This window comes from Eurosta solidaginis, chromosome 3, assembly GCF_040869045.1.
Source record: "Eurosta solidaginis isolate ZX-2024a chromosome 3, ASM4086904v1, whole genome shotgun sequence".
Classification (NCBI taxonomy): Eukaryota; Metazoa; Arthropoda; class Insecta; order Diptera; family Tephritidae; genus Eurosta; species Eurosta solidaginis.
In genome coordinates, this window is record NC_090321.1 from 64701645 (window position 1) to 64722262 (window position 20618).

At 40.1% G+C, this 20618-nt stretch overlaps 1 protein-coding gene across 1 annotated transcript in view; it reads right to left on the reverse strand.

The window, feature by feature from the left end:
• LOC137245902 (uncharacterized) overlaps positions 1-20618 on the reverse strand; it is a 109065-nt gene that overhangs the window by 40276 nt on the left and 48171 nt on the right. The window contains exons 2-4 of the mRNA XM_067777093.1: positions 17898-18370; positions 17040-17822; positions 16650-16948 (exon numbers count right to left, since the gene is read on the reverse strand). Coding sequence (XP_067633194.1) covers positions 16650-16948; positions 17040-17822; positions 17898-18370 — 1555 coding nt within the window. The remainder of the gene's footprint in view (positions 1-16649; positions 16949-17039; positions 17823-17897; positions 18371-20618) is intronic.

Sequence of the window (20618 nt, forward strand, 5' to 3'; positions counted from 1 at the left end):
CGTATAAAAAATTCGAATAAATATTATTCGGATTACGAATACCTGGCGAATAAAAGAGTTTATTATACTGTTTTCACACAGAAACTTAATGATCTCATTTCACCTGCTAATGAAATCGTAAATTGTTTGCTTTCACACAGAAGTAACTGCTCAATTAGTATGAAGGATGAGACAGACAATCATGGTGGAACGATACAAGGTGGGAGCATGGTGACATACCTACAAACAAAACAAATTCCATATACTTGTAAATTCGATGGACAAATGTCAAAATCGTACTGCGCCGGAAGTGTATGTATCAAATCAAATAAAAAAAGGTTATAATCAGCTGTTCGATGCGGCCACCTTGTATCGTTCCGCCATGCAGACAATGACATTTACTTTGAAAAATGACATTTTTAAGCACTGAACACACCAAAAACTAAGAAACTGAACGCTCCCAAGAGAGTTGCATTCTGCTTTTGACTTCATTAGGCATTCGATTAGCTACTAATGAAATAATTATAGATTCGAATTGTGTAGGGAAGATTGAGCTCAATAAGCGTCTTAATGTAGAAAATTGCCTTTATTATTCAATAAGCCGTCTGTGTGAAAATAGTATTATTCGAATAATTTTTCTTCGAATAGTCCCACCCCTAATACATACATACGCAGAAATTCACAGTGAGCACGAATGTCGATGATGCCAGATATGTGTGGTCATCTTTGTGTGTGGCACTGCTACAACAATATATGTATGGACTATTTATGAAAAACATGTTTTGTAAGAAACTAATTATTACATTTATTAAACTTGAAAAGTTCATATTTACAATTTGTGTCTGTACTCTTTCAATCAGGCATGCTTAACCAACGAAACGATATCATTTCGTTACGATAATCAACGTTAATAAACGAAACGAAGTCGTTTCGTTTATTAACGTTAAGATCGTCAAATTAACGAAATGATTTCGTTTCGTTTTCTGCCATATCAAAACGAAATCAAATCGTTTATGTTGATTATTAATTTCAAACTATGCTGGCAAAGCTGATTGATGGCGGAGTCATTAAAGGTGAAAGCATTAGCCAAGCTGATTGCAACTTTTCTCATGAATTTTGACAGTACGAACATTTCTCAGAGTATTTTTGACATTACCACCAACGAATTACACAAACAAATTACATAGAGTTTGTGTGTGTATGTGCGCTCGTTGTTGCCACCTTACGGCTTCACCATGGCTATAGCATTGCCAGCACAATTCAAACATAAAGTATCACGTTTTCGTTAACGTTTTTAACGTTAACGAAAGCTTTTCGTTTCGGTTAAAAACGAGATACAATTTATCTTGATAATTTCTTTATCGATAATATTTCGAAGTGTTTCAACGGAAACGGTGGAAATTTTTTGATAAACGATTAGCTTAACGTTAAGGTGCATCCCTGCTTTCAATTTCCTGGATCTTCCGAAATTTGTAACTTTTTTGAAGTTTATTATACATATATATATTAACTTATTTATTCATAACACATTTAAATATACCTACACAAAGTATTGTTGCATACACACCCAATCTATACTTGTTGGGTTTTTTCGCGGGTGCGAGCAGCAGTGAACAAATTTGCTTGAAAAAAAGAACAGATGAACAAAAAGAACAACTTGTTCGTTCATCAGAAAAAGAACGAAAGATTCGAATCTCTGAAAAGAGCGAAAAAGCACAACTCTAACTCGTTAATAACATGTTTACTATTTATTAAAGATCGCAATTAAATAAGTCAATGAAGTGTCAAACTTAAGTTAAAAGTCAAATGAACTCAACAGACCTTATTACATTAATGACGGCGGCTACAAAGCGACATCCGTCAAATTGTTATTGTCGACACTACAAAGCAGCACGAAATTCAATCACAAGTTGGAGTGGTGGAAGGAAAAGAAAGAAAAGAAAAGATTAGAAACCAAAACCGAAGCTGGAACCGTAACCGAAACTGGACGTAGTATTATGGACTTGTTATCAAAGCGTAAATGATTTGTTTTCGGTAATAATCGTTTATCATCTTACCGGTTTGAAATTAACCTATTATCTGTGTGGTATCAATTTTTTCGACGACCTATCGTTTTTTTTTTTATCGTGGAAACACCATGTGGAAAAGAGAGCGAAGAAATCCTCCGCGGCACTGGATGCATGCAAAATAATGCTAGGATGATCACCCAAACTCTTTCAATTGTCAAACTGATACTTTACCATGGGGTCCTTGTTTTTTGGACAGCCACACGAAAAAGTTCGTATACCAAAAAACTAGAGCGGGATATGCAGATTATCAATGATTAGCATAACTGGAGCTCTAAAAACAACCCTGCTAGCAGCATTGCATGCCATTCTACATATTCCGCCTGCATACCTAATGGCTAAAAATATCGTGTTAGTCACTGCAACAGGGGTTGAGAACTCAGGTCAGCTTGAGTGCAGGCCGTATGAACCTTGCAGTATAGCGTCCTCTAATATCGGGCAAATGTAATATGTGGTCCCGTGCCTGACCTTCGAAAGAGTTCAGGGGCCACAATTGAGCTGGAGGGTTTGTGCCAGGGTGGGTGCAGAAATGGATGGAATATACTATAGGTACACGTTAGACTAGGTCGTTTTATTAACCGATATCACGCCATCGATTTTTCGATAGGATTTTGGCTTAGGAAAGAAAAGTTCCACTACACATACCCAAAAAAATATTTTTCGAGCCTGCAAAAAAAATGGCGAAAGAGTAAATTCTTCGACTCCTCAAAGCCCTAAAAATATTTTTTTTCAAGCAACTGGTATCGCCAACGTTTTTATAACAGCTTTTTGAAAAAAAAAAATATTTTTAGGGCTTTGAGGAGTGTTTTGGTCGAAAAATTTACCCTTTCGCCATTTTTTTTGCAGGCTCGAAAATTATATTTTTGGGTATGCGTAGTGGAACTTTTTTTCCTAAGCCCAAATCCTATCGAAAAATCGATGGCGCGATATCGGTTAACTTTCGTCCATACAAATCGACCCAGGTTAATACACGTGTATACAGATGGTTCCAAATTAACGGAAGCGGTCGGATCTGCTCTTTACTTTGTCGATCCAGAAATAAGTACATCCTACTGGCCGCCAGATTACTGCAGCGTATTTCAGGCGGAAATTACAGCCGTGAAGAAAGCAATATATATATTGATAATGTGACCCAAATGTGGCTTATGACTCAAACAAAAATTTTCCACTTTTTTTTTCTGGTTTCGATAGTTTTTGAGACGCTCTTTCACTTGGTGAATACTAGAAAGTCCTAACTTGCTTAGAAGTGTACTAAAAATGTAGAGAAAGAAGAGCACAAATGAAAGACGATGAAGCCTTGGAGCCAAAATATCGGTCAGAAACTGGTTTGTGCTTTGCCTTTTGGGCATGACTGTTCATAATGCAAAAGAAAAACTACTAACAAACTGAAGAAATGCATTGTTTATCTTTAACTTTCTCGCAATTTCTTTTTTGAGTCATAAGCCACCTTTTCATGGGCCGGGTCACACATGTATATCATTAAGAAATGTCCTGGAATGTAAAGAAGGATTGGAAAAAATTCGCTCAGGCTGGACTATACATCTGTATTGGATTTCCGGTCATAAAGGGATGGTAGGTAACAAAAAGGCCGATGAGTTGGTAGTGTGTAGCACTCGCTGAATCGACTGTAATCGTCCCAAACCGTTTGAGGGAAATCAAAAGGAGACAGGAAGAAACGATTGAGCACGTTCTGTACTCGTTTCCTGCGCTCGCCAGGTCAAGGCTCCAGCTATTAGGAGCGGCAGAGTTGGCAGATCTCGAGGCAGCAATTAAGCTAGGACCTAGATAACTTCTAATATTTGCTAAGAGAACGGTGTTGTTCAGTAACATAAGTCCTGGCACCTGATTGGGGTTCTGACGACTTAAATGAATGCGGAATGAAAAGCGGATAAACTGACAGAAGGCTGTGCATCGTTAGACATCACTGAGGCAGTCGCGCTACATCTACTGCTTTCGACAAAAATAACTGACATCCTTAACTATCTCAAGAAAACCGTTATTCAAAATTGGTACTCTACAGACCCATGTAGGACCACCTACAAAATTTGGTCACACTACAACAAAAAAAAAAAACAGGATTTAATTAAAACTGCATAGGAAAGAAATATTACACGACACTGACCACTAACAATATCACCATTTACAATGTCAATAAGGGCGATCTGTTAGGAGAAACTCTAGAACCGAATACAAATTTGATAACACTGACAATTGGGTATATATTGTTTCGTTGGACTGGAGCTGAAACGTCCTTACTTGTATTTAAATTGTAATCATTTGCGCAATTTTAGCAGCGGTATTTATATTCACTCAACCTCGATGTCGATAATTACATAGAGATTTTGAAGTACACAAATATTTATGATCTCTCCTTTGCAATACATTCGTATATGGGGTTGGGTTTGTTTAGAATCAACAGAGATGTTAACAGCAACACTATCGAGATTCTCCGTTGACAATGTCACTAGTACATAGATTTTTTTTCATCCAGTTCGCGGTGTTAAAAGCATTTCTTATTTTCAAAGTAATCAGGGCATACAGGGCATCTTACCAAATTTCATTTTGATGTTTCCATGAGCGGGGGAAGACGCTTTATTGGATACAGGCGATGTAGAGGTCCATAAATATTGAAGTTACACGCATAGGTACCATAATACGGCACACCCTACGATCACGTTGCTAAGCATGTGACTTATTTAGTTCAACAGAATAAAGTCGCTGACGCGGCACACGCGCAACCATCGATCAGGTCACCTTACATTAGTTATGGGAATCGCACGCTAAGCATTTCCTGTTTACACAAGCGAGCAGTTCTGGGTAAAGCATGGGAACTGCAATGTAAACATTTTAGTTAATCTAAGAAGTTATTTAAGTAAGTTACAACGTATGTTTAGGGCAGTAGTTAATTAGCGTGCAAGTGGCACGAATAAAGAAGTTGTGACGTTAATCTAAAATCGTTCCTTGTTTCATTTCACAAGTATCGGAGAACAGTGAGTTCTCCGCACCTTTAATTTTTTTACATCTCCCACGAGACGGGAGATAACTGGCGCCCGAGCTTCGGAGTACAGGGTTCGCGTCGCGTGTGTTAAGTGAAAAGTGCACGAAGAAGAGAGAAAATTTAAAATTCTCCAATCTAACAGTGAAAAGTGCAAGAAAAATAGAGAAAATTGAAAATTCCCCAATCTAACAGGGAAAAGTGAAAGAGAAAGAGAGAAAATTGAAAATTCTCCAATAGAATCCTCAAATGAGACATTGGATTGTGTAGGTCACACGTATATTTTCTTACAGTTCCTATCTTTTCAGCATACCTAATCATGAACGCCGACGAAATGAAGAAGTCGCTGACTGAAATGAATGGCGCCGTGAAGAGGTTCATCGGCAATCTGTCGATAGTGAGGCAACACCAGTAGAAGAGCCTCTTGTGACTCCTCAGACGGAGGAGGACCTCAAAGAAATAGCAAGGTTACCAGATTGTGTGAAAGAACTTCAAGTGTTTGATGGATCTCGGGAGCACTATACCTCCTGGATCCATAGTGTAGAACAGGTTTTAAGTGATTATAAGCCCGTTCGGCAAAAGCCAATATATAGGGCAATTTTAAGGCACATAAGATGCAAGATTAGGGGAGCGGCAGATGCCGCCTTGGTGTCTTCGGATTGGAAGAAAATCAAGGAGATTCTCTCCTTGCATTATGCGGACGTTAGGGATATCGAAACCCTTGATCAGCAACTTACCCTCATGACCCAGGGGCGGCAAAAGTTGTCCGAATTCTATGCCCAAATAAACAAGCAATTGTCACTCATGATAAATACAATAAGCACTGATAAATATGTGCACACAGAAACGGTTAAGGCATTGGCCGAGGCACATAGACGAAGAGCCTTGGATGTCTTCATCAGGGGGCTAAACGGCGACTTGCCGACCTTGCTTCTTATGCAGAAGCCAAAATCCTTACCTGAGGCATATTCGTCATGCCTCACGTTCATGAACGTGGATCGGCGAAACGCTATTTACCGCCCCCACAGATATTAAACAGAAGTGGCCGAGTGTTCGGCGATTCGTACCAAACTCCATCACAGCGTTATTTTCCTCGCGGCAGCACAGACTACTCTGGCACACCGCAGAATCCAGCCCCGAACCATTCAAGGTACAATAATGCAACCCACTCCAATGGGAGCTTTATAGACCGACATCAAAATCAGAGCGGATTCAACTCCCCATACGCCAGGTCAGGGCAAACCAGGAATAGCCACCAATCTGCGCAAAGCTGGCGCAACAACAGTGACCCCCCCCCCCCCCCCCCACGGCTTTAAGGGCGGATGCCGGTGCATCCTCTCAAACCCGCCAGACAGGAAATTCCAGGTTCTCTAGGTACGACGGGCCAAGGAAAAGTCTGTTTCCAACAAAATTTTCAAACAACGAAACAAACAAGAAACAAAAATTGTTTCATCTGGTGGCCGTAGACGAAAAGGAGGGAGAAGATGCCTCCAATGAACAAAAAGATTCAACAATTGACCAACTAAATTTTACAATGGGAGCCTCGTGTCCGGCGTACCATATTTAGAGTACGTCACTCAGGGTCAAGGTATATTAGAGTTCTTAGTTGACACCGGCGCAAATAAAAACTACATTAGCGAGCGCGTAGCCTTAAACACTACCCCAGTGGAAAAACCATTCCATGTAATCTCGGCGGGGGGTAGAATCAAAATCGACAAGAAGGTTTGCGGAAACCTTTTTCAGTTTGTTGGTAGGGATCTGCCGACTACATTCTTTGTGTTCGCGGTCTAGAATCATTTGACGGGATAATAGGGGATGATACTCTCTCAGAAATTAAAGCGGTGTTAGATAGGGAACTCAATACCCTCATCCTTAAACCAGACATCCTTCTGCCTCTTAAGCGAAAGACTGCGCAACAAGTTAACTCCATTAATATAGTCATCCCCCTTGACAACTATGTCACCGAACATACGAAAAGCAAGCTATATGGAATACTAGAAAAGTACGAAACTTTATTCGGTCCAGTCGACCAATCCACGGAAATTCAAACCAACCTCCAGGCTGAGATAAAAACAGTAACCGAAAACCCCATTTACACCAAAAGCTATCCCTTCCCCGTCAATATGCGTGGAGAGGTCGAAAGACAAATTCAAGAACTGCTTTCACAAGGCATCATCCGTCCGTCAAAGAGTCCCTATAACTCCCCCCTATGGATTGTCACAAAGAAATCCGGCTCGGATGAAGAAAAGAAATACCGGATGGTCATTGATTTTAAAAGGTTAAATGCCGTAACGATTCCCGATACATATCCCATCCCGGACATCAACGGGACTATTGCCAGCCTTGGTGAAGCCAAATATTTTACCACACTGGATTTAACGTCAGGATTCCATCAAATCCCAATGAAAAAGTGTGACATCCCTAAAACGGCATTTTCCACCATGAATGGAAAATATGAATTCCTGCGACTTCCTTTCGGGCTAAAGAATGCGCCCTCTATCTTCCAAAGAATGATAGACGATGTCCTCAAAGAATTTATAGGTCGAATTTGTTTTGTATATATCGACGATATAATTATCTTCAGCAAGGACGAGGCCACCCATTTGGAGGACATCGAAACAATTCTTTTTAGACTACTAGACGCGGGACTCGAAAGTAACCTCAAAAAAACACAGTTTTTAAAAAGAAGCGTTGAATTTCTGGGTTATATAGTAACCTCCGAAGGAATCCTGCCAGATCCTAAGAAAATAAATTCGATAAGAAATCTGTTGCCACCCTCAAATCTAAAAGAGCTCAAAAGTTTTTTAGGTTTAACTTCTTACTATAGGGAATTTATTCGGGACTACGCCAAAATCGCGAAACCGCTCACTAACCTCACAAGGGGTGAACACGCACAAGTTAAGGCTACGCAGTCCAAAACAGTGCCAATATCACTAGACAGGGACGCCCTTAGGGCATTCGATGACCTTAAGGAAATGTTGACAACCTCAGAAGTCCTAACACTTCCCAACTTCGAAAAAAACCTTTAACTTAACAACAGACGCCTCAGACTACGCTATTGGCGCGGTATTGTCGCAGGACTATGATGGTAAAGACAAGCCAATTGCGTTTATATCGAGAAGCTTAACAACCACAGAGGAAGGGTACGCTACAAATGAAAAAGAGATGCTCGCCATCGTTTGGGTGTTAGACAATCTGCGAAATTACTTGTATGGTGCCAGGAAAATACGTATATTCACCGACCACCAACCACTAACTTTCTCCCTCAGCAATCGCAACTACAATGCTAAGCTGAAGCGATGGAAAGCCCCGATCGAAGAGTACAATTATGAACTCATCTACAAACCCGGAAAATCTAACGTCGTGGCTGATGCCCTTTCTCGTCTAAAAACCCAAGTAAACCAATTGACGGATTCAATGCCGCCCACATCCGAGGTCGGTAGTCAGAATGCAACCATGGGATCAGATTCCGATACAGTCCAAAGCGCAGAACAGGATAACACAGAGCTGATCCCCTTCGTGGAAGTACCACTAAATGTTTTCAGAAACCAAATTGTGTTCGGGGGCAGACTTCAAATCTACGAAGAACCGCACCCTGGACACTCACGCCACTACGTAGGGATAGAAAACATTAGTGAAAACGAACTAATTAGCATCTTGAAAGAAAAACTGAGCCCAAATGTCATCAATGGTATCAAAATACCGGAAGATCAGTTAGGTCTATTACAGAGAGTTTATTTAGACCATTTTACCAACTATAAGGTACGAATAGCGCAAACCCTTGTGGAGGACTTAAGAAATCCAGATAGTGTGTGTGAAGCAATAGCAAAGGAGCACAAGAGCGCTCACCGTAATGCCACGGAGAATAGGAAACAACTTCTTGAGCGTTGCTATTTTCCCAAGATGAGCAGTAAAATTAGGAAATATGTACTGGCTTGTGAGACGTGTAGACTCAGTAAGTACGACAGGTACCCCCATAGGCCAGAATTACAGGCTACACCAATCCCATCGCTACCATGCGAAATCCTTCACTTAGATATATTCGAAATTCAAGGGGAAAAATTTTTGAGTTGCATCGATAAATTTTCTAAATTCGCAAAGCTTTTTCACATCAGAAACAAAGGAACCCTGCACCTTAGGCAAAAAATAGTGAAACTTCTGTACTATTTCACCACCCCTAGAATTTTAGTCACTGATAACGAACGCGGATTGATACAAAGCTTGTTAGAATCTCTAGGAATTCAGCTTTACCGCACCCCAACTCAGAGGAGCGAGGTGAACGGCCAAATCGAGAGATTTCACTCTACGTTACTTGAAATTTTTAGATGCCTAAAGCGGAGACTGAAGCCTTCAGGACCAAGGAACTTGTTATCATAGCTGTTGATCGCTATAATAATTCAGTCCACTCGGTAACTAACAAAAGACCAACAGACATATTTTTTAATCGCTCACAAGCCTCCAACTTCCAAGAACTCCTTGACCAGAGCAGAAAAATGAATATCCAAATTAAAGCACTATTGAGGGAAAAGCAAATGGCTCAGACAAAAAGACACAATAAAAAAAGGATGCTACCAGAGCGTTATGACGAAAATGACGTCATATACGTGAAGGATAAGCAAATAAAGGGGAAGCAAAAACCTCTATACAAGAAAGAAATCGTTTCAAAAGACAATAAAGTTTCAGTCACCACACTTAGTGGGAAAAAAATTCATAAACTCCAAATTAAAAATATAAAAAGAAGGGGACAAACTGACCCCACACAATAAAACAAACAAACATACAAAAAACATGAAAAGAAATTATAAAAGATCTGGCACCAAGAGGGAGTTTATCTAACAAGAGCGGGCTTGTAAGTGGGACAAATCGTGCCTTTGTAGGCTCGTAGTGCCTTCGAATTTGACAAATGGCTACACTACTTCCAAACGGGATTCTGGCGATCTCCCCATAGCTGGTTCGAGAAATGTTAACACCTCTGGTCCAGGAGAAAAAAGAAAAATTTGAGCTTATGCGCCTAATCCGCTAAGCAAAAATAAAAAAAAAATTTTTTTTTAACAAAAACAAATAAACAAATAAAAATAAAATTAAAATATTAATCCAAAGAAAAGAAGAAAAACGAAAACATTGTTAACAATGAAAAAGGATACAAAAAAAAAGACAACCAAAATTTTTCACCTTTTTAATTTTCCTAATTTTTTGTTCCCTTTTTATTTTTGAAACCCTTTGTAATAACAGTATAAAGCAAAATTTTTAAATTTTATTTTATTCTTCCCCACTAATCATAATTTGTAAACCACCGACACATCAACAAATTAACATCGCTAGAAAGGCGAAAATCCTAAACTAAAACATTAACGCTAGTTTAATGATAATCAATCTAATCTTAAGGATTCCGCTTACTAATAATACTTTCCTACTATCAATAACATTTTTTTTCTTTTTTATTAAATAGATAACCGTAACTTAGTACTTAGAACAGAACTACTAACTACATTAAATTAGAATTAACATCTTGCGTTGCAGATTCCCACTGCTGGCATCAGCCATCAGCGCACTACACATATTCAACTACAAGGCCCCAATAATAACCATCCAGAGCGGGGATGGGTGGATCATACGGGGCTCATTCAAACTCATACACGTCATCGACCTACAAAAGTACACCACGATGGAGACTCAAATGGATAAATTAGCAAGTCATCTAATCAAACGAACCGACGAGCAACTCTTAGCCCAGCACTACATCAACCAAACACTCGAACGACTCGAAGAGTTGATGGGAAGCACAAGCAAGACTAGAGTCACCCGATCCATTGACTGGATTGGGTCAGCATGGAAATGGTTGGCAGGATCGCCTGACGCAACAGATTGGAATAAAATCCTCCACAGCCAAAACCAGATAATAGCGAACAACAACCATCAATATAAGGTCAATAGAAAGCTATTCACAACCACCGAAGAAGTATTGAAACGAATTGAAGAAGTGGTGAACCGCACGAACTACGTAGTAAAGGAAACAGAAGGAATCGAATTCGAGCAAAGCGCACTTCGCAACATCGTCCTCATTCGTGAAGAGGTCAATGAATTTGTGCGATCATGTCAATTGGCAAAGCGAGGAATTGTTAATACCAACTTGCTAGACATAGACGAAGTAAACCAAATCCTATCCGAAACAGAAACCATCCCATACCAGAATGTAATTGAGGCAATCGAATATGGCCAACCATCGGTCCTCACAAACGGGACACTTCTATTCTAGGTCCTATCGATGCCGAAAGTGACGGTCAGTAAATACAATCTTCTGATTACCCGCGCTGGAATCTACGCTGGTAAACAAGTGGACTTACCGTTCGACAGAATGCTGGTCAATCAAGAGGGGACATACGGGTTGACGAAGGATTGCATGGTTATCGGCTCATCCACAGTATGCAGCTCCGAGTCCTTGATTGCGCTGGAAGAAAACAGCTGCCTGCCACGACTCTTAAATTGGGGCTGCTAGTTGTCAATTTATTAGACGAAACGGATCCCGTATAGAGCTGGTAAACGAAAACACCATTTTCATTTCAAACTACCAGGGCATAATAAGGAGCAACAATGCCACAATTAATATTAATGGCACATACGTAATTCGATTCAACAACGAGTCAATCAAGATTGGCGATCAGGAATTTTCCAGCAATGAAGCTGTTACCGCACACGCCCTCCCAGCCGTACTTTCCAACGTAAAAAACCATACCATGAAAGTCAACTTGGAGTACATCCACGACATCACAATGGAGAATGTTAAGTATCTAGGCTATGTCAATGAAAAAATCAATTTTTCTATCGTTACAGAGGCGCAATAGCCCTTATTGCCGGAACGCTGTGGATATGTTACACAAAGAAACTAGACCTTCCACCGGTTCAAATTCCAACGCATTGGACGGGAAACATTAGCATAAATAGGATCCCCAAAGGCAAATCTGCACCTGCATTTTATCGCTCAGATCCTAGCCTGCCAGTCACAAGCGTCAGTACTAAATCATCACCAGAAGGCCGCAATCACTCCTTACAAAATTTCTCCCCCTCACGCTTTTCGACATTTGATCTACGAGACGCAGATCTTTAAAGGGGGAGGAGTTACACGCATAGGTACCATAATACGGCACACCCTACGATCACGTTGCTAAGCATGTGACTTATTTAGTTCAACAGAATAAAGTCGCTGACGCGGCACACGCGCAACCATCGATCAGGTCACCTTACATTAGTTATGGGAATCGCACGCTAAGCATTTCCTGTTTACACAAGCGAGCAGTTCTGGGTAAAGCATGGGAACTGCAATGTAAACATTTTAGTTAATCTAAGAAGTTATTTAAGTAAGTTACAACGTATGTTTAGGGCAGTAGTTAATTAGCGTGCAAGTGGCACGAATAAAGAAGTTGTGACGTTAATCTAAAATCGTTCCTTGTTTCATTTCACAAGTATCGGAGGACAGTGAGTTCTCCGCACCTTTAATTTTTTTACATCTCCCACGAGACGGGAGATAACTTTGATGTTATAGATTCTATCGCGGATTTAATGGCTTTATTTGGCACTCCATCCGGTCCCGGGGACTTGTTATCTGCAACTCTACATGTTGCATTCGGTACCTCCTGCTCTGTTGTTCATGGGATTTCCATACTTCGAGTCGTATTGATAGGACCAGTAATCTTGCGTCTGAAAAATACGAATCTTCTCATTAGTATTGGGCATGTAGGTTGTTCTGACTTCTGCCCTTTAATTTAAGCCATCCCCAAGGATCACGCTCTCTTGCTATTTTTTATGGCATTTTTAATTGCAGTTCTTTGGGCTATGTCGGTCTTGTGCTCATCATATCGGCGTGATTAATCTGCATTCTATCCCGATCCCTATCCCTTGTCCTTATGACGTCGGGCGATTTAGCAATGTTTTCTTTGTGGTAAAAACTTCGTCACGACTACTTTTTTAGTACAACTTGCAAACGTCGTCACATTAATTTATATTCTAGATAAGAAATTTTTTGATGACTTGCAAATTTTGCTTAAAACTTTACGTATTAACTCTGGTGATTTGCACATTTTGTGTGGCCACATAAATGACTTTCAGGTTTTTACCGTTATCGCTAGCATTGCACTCGAACTTTTGTTTATATGCAATTATTTTATTACCATTCGTTCTATTAGAAACTGTTGTTGTGTTAACAGTGTTTCGCCCCATTCAATAGGTCCGACCACTTAGAAATTGTCATCAAAGCCCTCTCACGGGAGTCCAAGCAAACTAGCAGTTTGATAAGGGTTGGACCATAGGGATGTTGCGTAGATTCTGCATTATAAATGAAAAGATGGTTGGCGTCATGTAGGGACACTTCGCATGCAGGATATACGTTACGTATGTCGGTGTTGATTCTGGACAAGTAAGAGTTTAACCTGTTACAGTACCTAGAGCAAAGTTTTGCCAGCGTAACTCATGTCTCGATAGTTTGCTGTACTCTTCTGAAGGGGTTGGATAATGTATATTGATAACGGGGTTCGGGCGCGATCTAGCAAATATGTTTACCTATTCTGTTTGGTTTAGGCTTAGGGCTTCCTTATGCTTATCTGGTGCAAACAGCTGCGCAGGCAGCTGCCGGATCTCATCAAAGTGCTTACGGAGATGTTTCGTTACTTGCTAGGGTGTTCAAGTTTGTAACAACTAAGCAAAAACTGTCAGGCAGTCCTGCAGCCGTTTCCAATATCTGTTTTTTAGGCAAGGCGAACAAACTGACGACACGTATCACATGGGCAGTCGTATACTTATACTTATACTTAGTATACTTCCCATTCCTCCCTTGAAGCTGTTCTGTAGCTGGAAGTCCGAAACGCCTGTGATGTGGTCTGTTTTGGATGTTAGGTCGGTTATTATTTCGTTTAATTGCCCCTTCGTCATATCGTCCAGAATCGCCGCGTGTCCGTGCTTAGCTGTTTTCCACATGTTGGATTCTCTTATTCGTAGAGCTCCTCTAGCGGCTAATCCCTGCACGGATACTTGTAGAGGCGTCAAGTGAAATATTACATTTAGCGATTCCTGAGGTGCGCTGCTCACGGCGCTTGACATTCCCAGGCATGCCAGCCTTTGTACCTTCCCGATTTTCTGTTGGTTACTCTTTTTGTCTGACTGTACTGTACATGCCATGAATTACATGTGGTGCCAGTCCCCAGTTCCGCACAAAAGCCCTTTTGCAGGCGTAATATTCTGCTGATAATACAGACCTTTTTATCAACGATTTGGCGTAAATATGCGCACTTACATTTAACAGAGTAAGCAGATCGGTAGGTATTGAAATGGGAAAGCCTGTCATATTTTCTCTATTACCTAGATTTTAAAAAGGAATATCAATATATAGTCTAATTTTCTATAGATTCATTAAAAATAAGATTTTCTTTGAAACAGAAAACTATTTACCGCGAGCAATTTGTATTTTGTCATTCACGACCGATGGCAAATGGCAGGGATAATTCCGCTATTAAAGCCTGGGAAATCAGCTAACGACTGTGAGTCATATCTGCCGATCACTCCTTTCATTAGTAGCGAAGATTCTGGAATCCCCCATTTTACTGCGAAACTTCGCCTAGCCACCCAACAGCATGGCCCATCGCGCTTGACGCTATAAACACCCAGGCAAATTAAGGACTGAACTAGGAAAAACCCCTTCATAGGACGGTGCTCGTGACACCTGTCAAAAGATACAGTCAATCATGGTACTCTACTCCAAGACAAAGAAGGCCCTTCCCCCTTGTCTATAAAGATGAGCCGAAAATTATCTGAATGGTCGTTAAGCGTCGGTTAATTTTAGGAACGAAACCCAGGAGAATAAAACAAGGGGTTCCACAGGATGGTGTCCCATTATCGCTTCTGTTTAATCTCTACATATCAAAGCTGCCTTCCCACCAGAAGGAGTTACTATCATTTCCTACGCCGACAGCTGCACAACAGTACCTGGCGCCCGAATCAAGTCTTTCACCGACCAAATCCACGGGAACTTACGGCGAGAAAGGAACATATGACGCAAATATTGGACGTTGACGTCGATGGTGTTATAATATCGACTGTCAGTCACCCAGGGATCTAAGGAGTAACGTTCGATAAAATTCTCACCTTCAAGGCACATGCCACCGAAATCGTATCGCAAGTACAAAGCTGCAAAAAAATCAGCAATCGCTTGCCGGCAGCACTTGGGGAAAAGATAAAAGCAATTGGCCGGCCGCTCAAGTACTACACGTCACCAGTCTGGCCGCCGGATTTTAAAAACACACACTGAAAAAGACTACAGACCTGCCAAAATGCTGCACTCAGAACTGCCATGGGGTGTCTTCTTATGGCTCTTCAACACCATCTACATAGTGAGGCAGAAGAACTGAACATGAAGGGGGATAGCGAAATGCTCAAAAGACAGTATTTGCTAAATTGGTACAAACCGGGACACCTTAGCAGTCAACTGCTTGATCTAGCCCCGACAACAAGAGGATAAAGAAACACTATGCTAAGGTCCAGCACATTCCTACGCAGCCGTTCGTAAGTAAGTATAAAGAACACAGAAAAAGAACAGCTTTGCTAGGTCGCGCCCGTTATCAATATACACTATCCTACACTTGCAGAATAAGAAAGTAGTCTACCAAGAACTTCGTTCCGGATGAAGGCTGAGCGTTCCCAATTGGGGCAAAATACATATGCATATTTGCCAATTTTGGAGTTTTCGCCAAGCCGGACTTATTTTATGGCATGGGCAGTGGTTGTGCACTCCCGCGTCCTTTCTGCATCAAGCTTCATCAGCACGATGGTGCTGAAAAATTAATTATGAAAGGTTTATGCACTTATCAAACTCAGGATAAGACTTTCGCCCCATAAGCGTGAATATTAGTATTTGGCGGTAAAGTGTCTTACTGGAAATCTGCGCCTTTCTATAGAATGGTGATGGTGTCAGCGGATTCCCCCCCGAACACATTTACCATCAGAATGTGGCACCATTCCCGATAATGGTGCGGATATTTTAGGTAGGCCGTAGAACATTTTCCGTGGTCAGCACCTAAAAGAGTGCTTGTATCACAGGCTTTGTTTCATTTCAATGTCGTTTTGAGAGACCCGTCACAAGCCCAGTACGGGGAATATGAACACACATTATTAGATATTACGCTCGTCAAATGCTCTTCACGCGCAGGTCGATGTCCCTCTCGATCCAATGATAAATCTTAGCAGATCGCTTGGTATTTTCAACATCAGCGAAGGGTTGGTAAGATGTGTAGACGCTCTCTTTGGCTTTGTACCCCTGCCCGCAGTTGTGCGAGGATAAGCATATTGATACTCCTTTTCAAAATAGACCTACTTGTTGTATGCCAACTCCGCACGTCAGTTTAATTTTTTCTGAGAAATCGATCGACCCGTTAGTCATATTTAGAGTAAGTAAGTACAAAAAATTTCTACAGGATCATTTCAAAAACGTTCTCTTTGAGTATACCTACCAATCACCTCTGGGTACTGGCTCATGAAGACTTAATGAAAATGTAGTGTATAGAAATCACTCGAAAGCTCGAAGCTTTAAATAATAAAACAACACAAATCATAACCCTCGTATTCACCGATTTAATCTCTGCTCATAGAGTTCGTCGTTTACAATATTTAGGTATATACCAACTTTAGAGGTCAATCCTATTGACATTGGATCGAATTTCATCTCTGCTGGTGTTTTATCACAAAACTTAACACAGTGATTCTTCAATATGTGAGCCAAACCGAGCTTAGATTGCAGCAGACCAAGACGATTTCCTATACAATTACGTGGACCAGCCCCGAATGGTAAATACGCCATGGGTTCGTGCAGTTTTTTATTTTCGGGAGTAAAACGTTCGGGATCGAATGTTTCGGGATTGGGCCAATACTGAAATTAAAAAGGCATACTGTTACTCATTCTGTTTGTAGTACATAACATTATTTGAATATTGTACATACGTAGCAAACGTCAAACTTACTTTAGGATCATGTTGCAATCCGTACACAGGTATAAAAACGGGCATATCCTTTGGCAATGTATAATCATTATATGGTTTTAGGTCAAAAGGATCTTCGCCCTCATCGGGAGAATGTACACGATCGAGTGCGGGTGCTACCGGATACATACGTAATGTCTCATCTATCACCATGCTCAAATATGGTAAAGTCGTAATAGTTTCATATGAGAGTTTACTATTTTCAGCAATGAATGCATCACAAATTTCATTACGTAAACGTCCTTGCATCGCCGGATGCTTGGCCAGTTCGTATAACGCAAAAGACATTGTTGTGGACGATGTCTCAAACCCAGCTGTAAAAAATAGGCCTGCTTGTGCTATTAACGCATCTTGCGCTCCTTCATCATACTCTCCATTTGCGACAAATTCTTTTTTCATCTCCAACAGTACATCGATTAAATCATTACGTGTGCCGTTACTCTTCTCTCTTGCTGACATTACATCAGCGATGGTATTACGTAAAAATGCAGAAAACTCTGGGTTAAAGAGTTTTATTTTAAGCGTAGATACCCATTTGGGATAGAAAAACGCTATCATAAAGCTAAGTGCGCGTGTAATGGTTACTTCGAAGAATTTGCGTGCATGTGTGCGAAATTCGCTATTGGGATTTTCAAAACTATGAGCTTGTATGCCAAAGGCCGTTGTAGCTATAAGATCTGTGGTGAAAAGCGCACAAATCTCCTTAACCTCAGTAACGCAGGATTTGCCTTGTTTGTGCAAATGTGCCTCTAACTCAGCGCCGATCTAATATAACGAAAATAACATCGATCGGTGTTGGGAAATGTTAAAACATTGTGTCCAATGTTGTAATTAACTAACCTCTCTCATAAGTAAATACAATTGTTTGATCTTAGCTGCGGTGTACATTGGCGTCAATTTTGTTCTTTGTTCCTTCCATTGTGGATTGTGTTGAAAGAAAAGATTCTTTGCTCCCAGCGGGTCACCAACTGGATCACTATCACCTATACGGTTCGGAAACTTTTGAAATTGTTTAATCATAACAGATTTAATGAGCTCCGGTTCACGTAATACTAAAGCTGGACGACTTAGTAAGTAAATACCAACGACGGCTTCTTTCGACATTTTGGGATCGTCATAAACATCAGAGATATATAGGAGAAAACTTTTCGTCCGTGTAAACATTACTGTGGCATTGCCCACGAGTGGTAGTGGCTTCATAAACGGTATCCCATGACGTTTCCAATAACCGTATGTATAACGTAGCCAAGCGTATACAATTCCGAAAAGGGTTGCCAAAAGACAAATACTTTCAATGGAAAGCATTTTTAGAACTGTGAAGGAAAAATAAAAAAAAGGGATAGAGAGAGTGAGAGATAGCAAAAGAGTGTGAGATTAATTCAGTGCGAATGTATAAAACAGAGATCGCTAAAAGCTTCTTATGGAAGCGTGACCACACCTACTTTGAAATCCAAAAATAAAAAAACAAAAATGGAGACGGAGCTAATAAAATGTACACTGTAAAAACTTCGAAATGCATGAAATACGATTTTTTTGAATATCTCGACCCTTGCGCACCTAGCGGCGATTTTTTATAAGTCTCTTTCTATTCATGTATGTATTACGTGTTCCAAATGTGAGCCAAATCGGACTACAAAACCAATTTTTTTGAATATCTCGATTCTTGCGCCACCTAGCGGTGATTTTTTTCCATAAGCCGCTTTCTATTTATGTATGTATTATGTGTTCAAATATGAACCAAATCGGACCACAAATAAGGTTTTTTGAAATATTTCGATCCATGCGCCACCTATCAGAGTTTTTTGCTTATTATTGCATTTTCCTCGAGTTCTGAAATATATTCAAAGTTTCAAGCTTGTAGCTTATCGGGAAGTGACTTAAATTTCGATTACAAAATTCTGTTCAAGCTAAATAAAACCGTTTTAAAAACACGGCTATTATTTATTATATTCTATTAGATGAATGAGTGATAATCTTAAATTATCTTCTTACTTCAAACTTTTCACTAATACATATGTATATTCCATATTCAATTTTTAAGTTCAATTGGGACGAAATAAATTTTTGTCAGTGCATGTCTATTCTTCATTTTGTTTTATAAAAATATAGCGACAACCAATCAGCGAGCAGAAATGGCGCTGGCATGTACACAAGCCCAGTCGGACTTGGTAGCTTTTAAAATTAACGTATCGCATTGTTTTCTTGAATGCATTTAAAAATACTTCTACATGCGTTCAGTGAAATAACTCAAACAAAGCTTCATTGTTTTCGTACAGGTGAACTAAAAATATTACATCAAAAGATTAAATTATAGCAGTTTAGTTCCTAATGGGCACAGCAGAATACATTCGCACCCCTTTTATGAATTTTCATACGATAAACGATAAACGCTTCCTAGCGTATCGTAAAAAATAGCTTCCATATTGCGATTTCCACACGCCCAATGGATGTACTATTGTGAATGACAGCCGAGTTTTGCTTACAAATTATTGTGAAACTATACGAAAAAGATATCAAAACAAAACGCAATTACTAAAAATTCAATTGTCTTGTACGTAAAAGTGGCAAAGTTGTTAAAAGCTGTAATAATAACATGCTGTCTGCAACCTCTGTTTTATAAACTCAAATGAACAAATTGATGAAACTCGCATAAAGACCATAGAAAGAAGAAATTTGAGACATGCTTCCAATCTTCTTAAAATGAACTCTACACTGAAAGTACTTGACATACTACAAGTAAAAAAATAGATTTCAGAGTTTGTCTTAACAGAAGTAGAGGGCAGTTTGCGCACCTGTAAAACAGGTCATCCATTCCAAATATTTTGAAGGCTTGTGCCACTTTAAGGTTTCTTGCCAGGGTGTTGCAACAGAGTGTTGGGAATGAGGCTTTAGTTAGATTCTTTTGGATTTTTAATATTATATTTACTTTTATTTAAAACATCCGCACCTTAACTTCTGCTTACTCCAAACTGGAAAAAAGCTGAAGATGTGTTTGATGGTGAATGAGGACAAAACGAAGTACCTGCTGTCATCAAGAAAATAGTCAGCGCATGTGTGCTTTGGCAAACATGACGCTTTTGGCAACCAAGGCTTCGTTGATTTGGGAACCAGCATTAATACAAACAACAACATCAGCTCTGAAATCCAGCGAAGAGACTAGCTAGCCTATAAATGCTAGTTTGGACTAGATAATCAATTGAAAAGTAAACCCCCCTCTCTCTTGGCAAACGAAAAGCATGCTCTACAAGTGCTATACTGTTCAGAAGCATGGACCATGACAAAATCAGATATCGCGGCTCTGCGAGTGTTCGAGGGAAAAGATCTTCGAAAGATTTACGAACCTCTATGCCTTAGCGACGGCGAGTACCGAAGAAAATTTAATGATGAGCTGTACGAGTTGTTGTTGTGCGAAGCACTGCTACAACAACAACATGAGCTGTATGAGCATTAACATAGTCCAGCGAATCAAAACTCAGCGTATACGCTGGCTAGGCCATGTTATGCAACATGAATGAAAGATAATGCTCGGGCTAAGAAAGTTTTTTTTATTGGAACACGCCG